The 10,483-nt window shown below is 39.6% G+C and overlaps 1 protein-coding gene across 1 annotated transcript in view; it reads left to right on the top strand.

Annotated features, from left to right (window-relative positions):
* The first annotated feature begins 1,642 nt into the window (after window positions 1-1,642).
* Window positions 1,643-10,483, top strand: part of cfap206 (cilia and flagella associated protein 206) — a 35,346-nt gene continuing 26,505 nt past the window's right edge. The window contains exons 1-3 of the mRNA XM_022737825.1: window positions 1,643-1,825; window positions 2,099-2,182; window positions 2,758-2,848. Coding sequence (XP_022593546.1) covers window positions 1,718-1,825; window positions 2,099-2,182; window positions 2,758-2,848 — 283 coding nt within the window. The 5' untranslated portion in view covers window positions 1,643-1,717. The remainder of the gene's footprint in view (window positions 1,826-2,098; window positions 2,183-2,757; window positions 2,849-10,483) is intronic.

The raw sequence follows: 10,483 nt of genomic DNA, 5'->3' as shown, positions 1-10,483 counted from the left end.
ACAGGCAGGGTCTGCCACAAAATTTAAACGGGGGTTGCCGAGTCCGGCAGCAATACCTGTCTCACTCTCATTGACACCTAATGTAATCGTCTTTTTTTTTTTCAAAAGAAATCTCACTCTGTCTTCGCACTGAGCTTACTCACTCATTTTAAGGAATATCTGAATAAAATAGAGACTGTAAGAAACTTCTGGCTTCAGTGTCTGTCACGGTGTTTTCGGTTTTTGAAAAGAAGTAACGGTTTTCTCATTAATTTGCAATTGTTTTAAGCCATGTAGAACCAAATTCTGGGCAGATTTTCACATTGCCATGGCAAGGGCAGCTCCTGACCTGTGTGCGTGTGCGTGCCTAGCAACCAGATAACCAACTCTCCAAGCTCCGCTAGCTTTACATTAGCCGCATGTTAAATTACATTTAGTTAGGTCTTAAAATATGTAAGTCCATTTACTGCTTCCTTTGTGCTTTTCTTTTTGTTTTGTTAAATGAGTGAATGAAGTTGTGACGGTCTCCACTGAGACAGAGGAGAGGAGAAGCTACTAGCCCTCTCTCGCTGTCACTTCTAGTCGCGCGTTGCTCTCCTCCCCAGTAATGTTAAATTTAGCACCGAATAAAACATAATAGTGATAATTTAAATAGCGGTTCATGGGATTTATTAACCCTCAGGGTCCTCTGTCCTTTTTTGGACATTTTCTTCACTTTCTTTTTTGATTTGCTGATCATTTTTGGCTGTGTTAGAGCTGAAGGTATGGATTTCTGCAAGAAAGTGTCTTTTTTGACATATTTTTAAAATCTAATGTCAGTTACTGTTACAGGTCTATTATACACTGGTAACACATTTTGTACCCTCTGGGGTTCCTCGCATCCAAAAAAGGACACACAAAGAAAATGCTATAAATATCACATATATCAATATTTTTTTCTGCTTTTTTTTGCATACACTCTTAAACCACTTCAGTTCTGCTCAACCTACCAAATGTTTATTAGTTTTCAGGATTTTAAACCTTTAAATACCAGTTTGAAGACATGTTTGCCTCTGTTTTATTTAAAAAAAACAACACAAAATATGAGATATTTTCCCAACATAATACATGATGGAGGGATGTGACATTGTTTGATATCAGAGTCTTTCATATCAAGACATTTCTCAAAACCAGAATATGATCAGGGTGACTTTTGAACACTGGGAAATAAATCATGTACTCATCCCGGCAGTAGCCCCCGTGGCATTCAAAATTTCCCTGGAATTTTCTAGTTATTATTATTATTATCAAACAGTGAGCTAATGGACACATGACTTTCCCCTAGGGTATAAATTATTATAGTCTATCTACTATCTATCTATCTATCTATCTATCTATCTATCTATCTATCTATCTATCTATCTACAAATAAAACAAACACAATAAAAGAAGGAAATAAATGCAACATATACAGTAAATAAGGGTTTTGATACAAGAATAATAAACTAATATATTTCAAAAGGACAAAAACAAACTATATATATAGGGGTACCGTGAAAGAAAACAAAGTTGTTGAAGGAAAATATTTAAGGCTTTTCAAGTTTCTACCTTCTATTCAAAGACTCTACCTTGGCCTAGCGGACACTGTGACGTTCCCTGTTACCATGGCGACCAAGCTATCAACAAGCTGCCGTGGCTGTGGCAAGCTGTATCATTGAACTATAATTAAGAGAGAGTTACGTACTTTCTGTCGGTAGAAATGTCTCGTGCTCACGCAGAGGGTGTGATTAAAACCATTATCCGTGAAATAGTGCAGCAGTGCGCTGAGAGGGGACATGTTGTGTCCGACACTCTGGCGGCTTTCATGGTCAGTAACCCGAATTAAATTGAAACTAGCTAGCTAACTAACGGTAGATGTTAATGCTCCATCATTTATTCATACGCTGTAACAAGGGTAGACAGAAAGTAGTTTCTAAACTCCTCTGAATACATTTAATGACAAAAACAGTCGTGTGTTAAATGATACAACAGTGAGTCATATTTGGATCTTCTGGGACTAAAATACTGTACTGTTGTCTTTGAACCCAGACTGGCAGCCCTGGGTGACTGAGCTCCATTTTTTCTTTTTCAATATCTTCAGGTGAAATCTGTTGTGCTCGACCCAAGACATGGATTTAATGTTGACCGGACACTGACCAAACAAGATGTCCACAAATTGGAGGAGGTTAGTTACTGTTAACTATAGTTTTTTTTTCTTAGCTCTGTGGAAACCAACTTTTCATGTTCGTCAGTATGTTGAAATGCATTTTGATGTTGTTAGATTTAGCTAATATTCTAGAAATCTAAAATATATAAAAAAGACAAATTTTACATAATTATGTTTGTAGCTATTATGTACATTTATTTTGTAATCAGTTAGGCCATAGTCAGGGTTTTAGAAATAAGCCCCCACCTTAATATTTTGACCAGAGGCCACACATCAAACGTATTTTACTATAACTATTAAATTGTTTTTAAATTAAAAGATTTTGTGTTCTGCTTTCCCTGTTAAATGCTAAATAATATGTCTGTAAATTTTATTTTGCAACATGATGATAAAAAGCATTTAGATGTAGTGAGCTGTCCCCACACTGTATAAAACTCTGCTGAGAAATGCTGAATTTATTTCTTTACTGTTAGTCTATAATTTGCCAACTTTAAACAGATTTAGTCTATAACAGAAACATTTATAAAGTTTTTATGATAAATACAGACGATATTAGCTCAGTGTGGTCAGTCCATCTGCTTTATGTCTCACAGCTGTGTCTGGATAGACTCATGGAGGATTGCAGCCCATCCCTTGACACCATCAAAATGCAGGTGTATTTTGATCTCAATTACTCCTCTCGACGTAAGTAAGAAACACTACATTCATACTAATGTCTTCTGCTGCTGCACTGACTGTTTCTGCCTGGTACGCAAACTGAGTGAATTTGTTGTCACACTGATTAAAGCAATTTTTGGCTGGACCGCAACATAGGGGCCAGGCCTATAATCGCAAATGTCCCTGACTGACTGACTGACTGACTGATGGTACTTCTACCATTTCTTAGTGGAGTGCAGATCTCAGTCTCCTCTGGAGTTGAAGTAAATAAAGACTAAACGCTTGGGAATTCCAGACGGAGGCTGTGCTCTGTGTGAAGACTAAATAAGATTTATTGTCTAAGTGGCCTGTGGCGCTTTGCTGCCTGTCATCCTCTCTCTCTCTCTCTCTCTCTCTCTCTCTCTCTCTCTCTCTCTCTCTCTCTCTCACTCTCACTCCAATTTTACCGTCTCTTTCTCACTATGACTGTAATAAAGGCAAAAGCCTGGAAAAATAACTTAGAAAGTAACCAAAGAAAGATAGTCTGTCTCTTGTAACAGTCAGAGTCTAAACGTGCTTACTGCAATACCTCAGAATACGCACAAGGTGTGTTACGTTCCTTTTGTGTGGCACAGTGTATACGCAGCGGCCTTCTTGTCCGCATGTTCTTGACCTCCGGACTTCCACAACGAAAGACACGCACTAAGATTCTCTGTAACACGAAGGTGACGGTTAAGCTGTCTACATATTACCGTCATGTATGAACTGGTAATGTAGCGCCGTGGAGACCTGGCATAATATGGTCTATGTTGAATTCTAGAATATTATTAATTAAAATACGCGTTGGAAATCCCTACTTCGTTGTCTGTCGACTGACTGAGCTAACGGCTAAACCTGCTAGCCTCTCGCCTATACTCTCTACGTACATAACTCTTTTAACTTTCTCTCTGAGTGTTTAAAAGTCAATCCGCTGCAGTCACAGCTCAGTAGTTTTCACTAGGTTTTACCTCGTCTTGTTATATGATGAAATGTATAATTTTTGCCATACTGAGGGTCTGACTCATGTGTGGGTCCAACTATCACTAACAATTCTCTTCATTATATATTAATCTGTCTTTTTTAAATACTGGTTGTTTGAAATAATGTAGTGTCCATCATTAGAGCCCAGGGTGTGACGGGCTTGTTTTGTACAGCTGATGAAGACGTTCGAGTGATATAACACAAAAAGGCAGGAAATCCTCACATTTGCAAAGAAGAGAATGAGGCATTTTACTTTATGTTCAACTTTAGTAATAATTCAAATGTTTTTTGATTGACTGCTTTTGTCTGCTCTTAAAGTACATTCTTTACATTCTTCAGGGTATATCATTATGCTTTTGTGTCCATTTTGGACCAAACGGCAGCTGCCAAAAACTACATGGAAATGCAGTCACTGCGCATTTTTAACCTGTAACATGAAACCCTTCAGCTAAAATGTAATTTAAGTAATAATGATAGAATCACTAATCTGTTTCAATATAATAACCCAAATCATAAAGATGTAGACAGACTTCAGAATGTACAAAACAATGAACCACGTTACACAGTTTTAGTATTTTACCCTGACTGGCTGCTCATTTAGATTAGATTAAATTTAGATAATTAAGTTAGATTAGATTAGATTAGATTAGTTTAGTTTAGTGAGTCTACATTGTCCCTGAGGGGCATTGTGGTTTGGAACAGTAGTCAACAAAACACATCATTAAAAAATAGCTCAATAGATAGAGACATAAATCCATAAAACACACAGTTTTGATTTGAGATTGTTATGTGTCACTTTTTAGTTACTCGAATATTCACACATATTTACCCGAACAAGTCATCATCATGACTGAGCAAGGACTTTGTGTGTCTGTGCAGGAGATTTTTCTTGAGGAAATCCCCCGTTTGGTGGAGTCAAGGCTCAGCACAGTGAGCAGAGACATCACTCAGAGACAGCAGGGTCAAGACACGGGAGGAGTTAGATGCTCTGTACCTGTAAAATCACATTTACATCCTGCTGCGCTCTGGCATGGGCTCACTGCAGATGTCAACGCTGTGCAAGAAGCCACAGGTTTCACACCAAATGTTCTCTCACAATATCTCATAAATTACAGTGGCAGCATTGTGTAGTAATGTAGGATACATGGCAGTGACGCCCATTTTAAAAACTCACAAGTGAACATCACTTGTCACCAGTTTCAGACAGCATATAGCCATGTCTGTTGAGTTGTACCATTCTTCCTGAAGTACAGCACAACTTCATCAACAAATGTTGAGTCATTTCACTAAAGTTTACTTTGTCCTTACATCTAACATGTACAACTAATGTTGTGACATGCATTACAAGTAAGGTAGACTACGGGGCCAAAGTTTGTGTCAGAGCTGGACATACCACAAAGTGGGGATAACATTATACCTATCCACATGACTTTGTTTGTGTCAACAGTGTGTTGTGTCTTGTTTCAACATAATCATACTCTCTTGCACAAAGCCAACGCTTCCCCATAAAAACTGTGAGAATGAGAGTTCTGGTCTGTATAAAGCCCTGACCTGACCCATCCAACACCTTTGTGATGAACGGAGACATGGACTGAGAGCCAGAATTTAATCACCCAAATAAGTGCTGGACATCACTAATACTAGATTTAGCAACCCTGCACATGCATGACACATTATTATAAAGATGTTTTATAATGATTTAAGTGAACTGTATCCTCACTCTTGGTGTTCTCTGTCCTAGCTGCCTGCAGAGTGTCTCCCTCACTGAACAGGGAGCCTTTGTGGTGCTCTTAAAGAGGGACAAGGAGCAGAGACTCAATGAGCTCACCATGATTGTCACAGGGATCAACTCTTCAACAAAGCCAGCAAGAAAGAAAGGAGACTGACCTTATGAACTAAGTACGGTGCACAAGCCTTGCATTGCTGTTCTGAAAAGTGCTATATGCATGGTAGTATAACTATTAGATGTTGGTAAGACAAGAAAAGGCAAGGCACGTTTATTTGAATAGCACATAAAACAAGGCGAATCAAAGTGGTTTACATAGAGTCAAAAGCCATCAAGACAGAATATAAAAGCAACACAAGTAAAAACATTATAACAATTAAAAGTGTTGAATTTGTAAATAAAAGAAGCTAAAAGGAATAAGACATAAAAGGAGAATAAAAGTTACAGTGCAGTGTAAAATATTAACTCTCAAATTGTGTTTAATAAAAAGGCAGTGGCAAAACAGAAACGTCTTCAGCTGTGATTTAAAAAGACCTGAGAGTTGCAGCAGACCTGTAGTTTACTGGGAGTTTGTTTCAGATATATGGAACATAAAAATGAATGTGCTTCTCCATTTTTAATTTTTGCTCTGGGACAGAAAGCAAACCTGTCCAGATTACCTGAGAGGTCTAGATGGTTCATACACATAGCAGCAGATCAGAATTGTATTTTGGCCCTAAACCATTAGTGCTTTATAACCAATTTTAAAATCAATTCTTTGACAGGAAGCTAGTGTAAAGATCTGAGAACTGGAGTTAGATGATTCACTTTCTTGGTCTTAGTGAGGACTCGAGCAGTGGTGTTCTGAATCAGCTGCAGATGTCTGATCGATTTTTTTAGGGAGACCTGTGAGACCATCGTTGTAGTAGTCAAGTCTACTGAAGATAAATGCATGGACCAGTTTTTCCAATCCTGCTGAGTACAATAGTCCTTTAATTCTTGATTATTTTCTTAAGGTGATAGTAGACTGACTATGTAACTGTCTTGTTGTGGCTGATGAAATTCAGGTCTGAGTCCATGATACACAAGATTCTGGCTTGGTTGTAGTTTTTTAACATTATCGATTGAAGCTGAGTTGCTGACTTTTTAATGTTCTTCCTTGGTCAAAAACAATTACTCAGTTTGTGTCTTTGTTTAATTGAAGAAAATTCTGGCACATTCCCAATCGTTGATTTGTTAAATGCACTTACTGTGATTGTATTGGACCATAGTCCCCTGGTGATATGGTTATGTAAATTTGTGTGTCATCTGCATAACTGTGGTAACATATTTTGTTGTTTCCATAATATGAACTAGAGGGAACTGTAGATGTTGAGAAGAAGAGGCCCAGAATGGAGCCCTGGGGAACTCTGCATGTCATTTTTGTCGGCTCAGATGTGTAATTACCTATAGATACAAAGTAATCCCTGTCCTTTAAGTAGGATTCAAAACAGTTCAGGACATGCCAGAAAGTGCCACCATTTGTCCAGTCTGTCTAGTAATATGTTGTGGTCAACCATGTCAAATGCGGCACTGAAATCCAGTAATACTAATACTGTGATTCTGCCACTGTCAGTGTTTAAGTGTATGTATTGAAGACCTAACAAGAGCAGTCTCAGTGCTGTGGTGTGGTCGAAATCCTAACGGAAAACATCAAAACGGTTTTTAGTGCCACAAAGTTGTTCAGCTGTTTGAAAAACAGCTTTTTCAAATTTTTCTTAAAATTGGAGTTTGATATGGCTGTAGTTGTTCATTGTAGTGAAGTGTCTAGATTTTTCTTTTTTAAGAATGGGCTTGATGACGGCAGTTTCAGGGCCTGTGGGAAGACACCTGAGAGAAGAGATGTTGTTGACAATCTGTAGAAGATCTGAGGGCATGCAGTTTGAAACAATTTTGAAAATCCCCTTATGGATAGAAGTTCAGGGGCTATACTGATACAGGAGGTTTGTTAGCCTGTCAACAGTAGCAAATAAGAGCACGTGCATTATTGTTGTTTTTGGCATAGAATAAGGACCGCTTGCATTTCTCCGTTCCAAATTATTAATGTGAAGTCTCTCTTTAAGATGTCATAATGAACCTGGACATTTGTTTTTTCGCCGCCTGCATTCAGCTTTTCAAAACATTTTTTCCATTCTGTACCAGTGTGGCATTTGTCCATGGGAGATCTTCTTCTTACCAGGGACAACCTTCATCTTAGTGGGGTGCAATTGCATCAGTAACATTTTAATTTAGATCTGAAATAATTCAAGCTCATTGACTGAGACCCAAGAGAGGCAGGTGTGGAAGAGAAAGCCTGAATAAATATTTCACTTGTGTTTTCAGTGATATAGGTTTTGCGATTACTTCTGTTTGAACATTTGTGTGCGCATGAGATAGCACTCTCAAAGAAAACACAGAAGATAAGAGAGAGCAACATCAGTCACCAACAACCTTAGAAATGTTCAGGAACCTTGGAGGTGATTAAGTCCAGAGTGTGCCTGTCACATGCTGAGTCAGTCCATAGTAATCAAGAACATGACACAGTTCTTTAGTCCCTCTGTCCTGGGGTTGTAACATGGATGTTAAAATTCACAACATATCTACAACAGTCAGAGTCAATACAGATTATAGACAGCATTCAGCAACGTCATCAAAAAAGGTAGCACAGTATTTAGGTGGCTTGTAGTATATTAGAAATATAGTTTTGAGAGGAGGAATTCAACTGAAGAGCACATAATTCAAAAGAATCAAAGTTTGCATTGGAGGGAATCATTAAACAAAATGGCAACCCACACTCCTTCTTTATGCAACTCGTAGCTTCACTCACAAACTGAAGTTGGGAGGGGTTGACTCGATAAGAACAGCTGCACTGTTATCTTGTGTCTAACCAAGTTTCAGTTAAAAACATAAAGTTGTAACTTGATGATAAAATCATTGATTATGAGTTTTCTCTGACAAGACCTGACATTTAATTAAGCTAAATTTAATGTTTTTTTGGGACAAGCTGTGGCAGACGAGGAATGGTTACTAAATTTGATAATTTGCAGAACTGGTTGAGTGCTTCCTATTTCTTAGCAGATTCACCATTCTTTCTTTCCTGTACTCAAGAAACAGGAATTGACCAGCTACCAGCACACTGGGCCTGGCTTTTCCTGGAAACGAGACATGAGTTGCATTAGCTTACAGCACTGGACCCAGCACATATCAGTTAGAGCTTGCTGTATTTTGTATACAAGTATAACTGGACATTCAGGTTGCTTTATCAGGCAGGGAGAGGAGAGGATGAATTCTGAAGCCGTCGTGGATGGGGGGGACTTAAAGCCTATTGAGTGGATGGACACCTGAGGGGGTTTTGGTGAGAATGGAGATAGGGGCGGGTGTGTAATTTTGGTCTGCAGGACCAGTCTTTCATCTGTGCATGGAACTCCAAGAGGGAAAGAGGAGGCGGAAGAGGGTGTATTGGAGAGGAGTATGATCTGGATGGGGTGGAAGGGGGGTGGAAGGGGGGTTGAGGGGTGAATCCCCATCAAAGTGGAAGTTGGGAGGGGGGTGGAGACATCCCTCTCTCCATGCTGATGCACTTCGTCATGTTTAAAGCTCTCTTTCAGGCAGGGGTGAGTTGGCTCTTTCAGGTTTCTGCCGTGTTTTTGTTATTCTTTCTTTCTTGTTTTGACTCTTCTCTTATCTTTGGCCAGAGAGAAAGATGGGTGACCATCGAAAGTAAAATAGAGTTGAACGAATTTTACTCCTGCTTGTTAAAAAATTGCACTGCCTTAAAAAGATGTCTGCGGTCCCAGAAAAAGTGTAGTGAAGTGGACAGTACATGCGCTTAGAGCCATGTGTTCACGCCAAAGATCTGCTGAAATTCTTTCACTCTTTTCGTGACTGGTGGGAGAAGGGCCACTGATAAACACCTTCAGCATTTCAGGAGAGCTGAGCTGTGTCAACAGATCAATAAAGTCTCTTTCAGGCACTTTCAGACTGTTGTTCACTAACATCCATTGGTGCCTATGTGCCGTATATGAACGTTTTTCACTTTGATGTGCAGCCATTGATATGCAGGATTCTTTTCAGGATATGTCAGGACACGCATGTCCTTGGGAAGAGCCAGAGTATGTTGGGTGTTTTTACTGCACAATGCTTCTTAAATCTTTTATAGACAAGTCACCCAAAATGCAATATTGACGGCCCAGGCGTTAGCTTTCCCTGTAGCCTTGTTACTTTTCTGATTGTACTCTTCAGTCCGATTCCCTGCTCGATAGTGAAGAATGAGCAGGTTATCCAGGTCATCCAGACGGAGATCCAGGGTCCTGCTGCAGTCGGATGAAATTGTCTCGCAGTTGCACGCTCTGGTTTGTTGGTGAGATGTTTGTTGTTAGTTGCTCCCCGTTTCGCAGTCTGTCCAAGCTGTGGTCCTAGCAAGAACAGGAGGTGAGGAGCCCACTGCCTGGTAACTTGGTTATAAAAAATGGCCGGCCAGCCAGGTGCATACAATCTCAGGGCCTGGGCTTCTGCCTGTTACTCGTCCACGCCATTTTTCCTGGAAATGATCTCACTCCTTACGCTTTGCTCTCAAGAGAGTTCCTCAGGGGTGGATTAACCACTTGAAATTCATTATTGGTTAGCCTTCCCTGTTTCTTGGTTAGTCTTGGTGGTTGCGATTAATCGTGGTGTTTAGCATGCTCTCTTGTCCATGTTTTGCAGTCCATGAGGATCTGGTGTCATTCCCCACAGTCCATTCGCTTCCACGTTACGGTTCTACGTAGTGAATTTTTGGTTTCCAAGCACTGCAATCTTCTGTAGGAAGTTGTGTTAGGTCTCGTGAGAAGGGAGTTCAATCTGCTGATAATTAGCTTAGCTAGGTCCACGTTCCAGTAACGGTACAGGGCTTCTGGGATAGGAGGTTCAATAAAAATGTTGAATTATATAGCGAATAGCTA

This window comes from Seriola dumerili, unplaced genomic scaffold (assembly GCF_002260705.1).
Source record: "Seriola dumerili isolate Sdu_G_001 unplaced genomic scaffold, Sdu_1.0 BDQW01000025.1, whole genome shotgun sequence".
NCBI lineage: Eukaryota > Metazoa > Chordata > Actinopteri > Carangiformes > Carangidae > Seriola > Seriola dumerili.
Note: the sequence above shows the minus strand (reverse complement) of the source record. Positions and strands in the feature narration are given on the sequence as shown.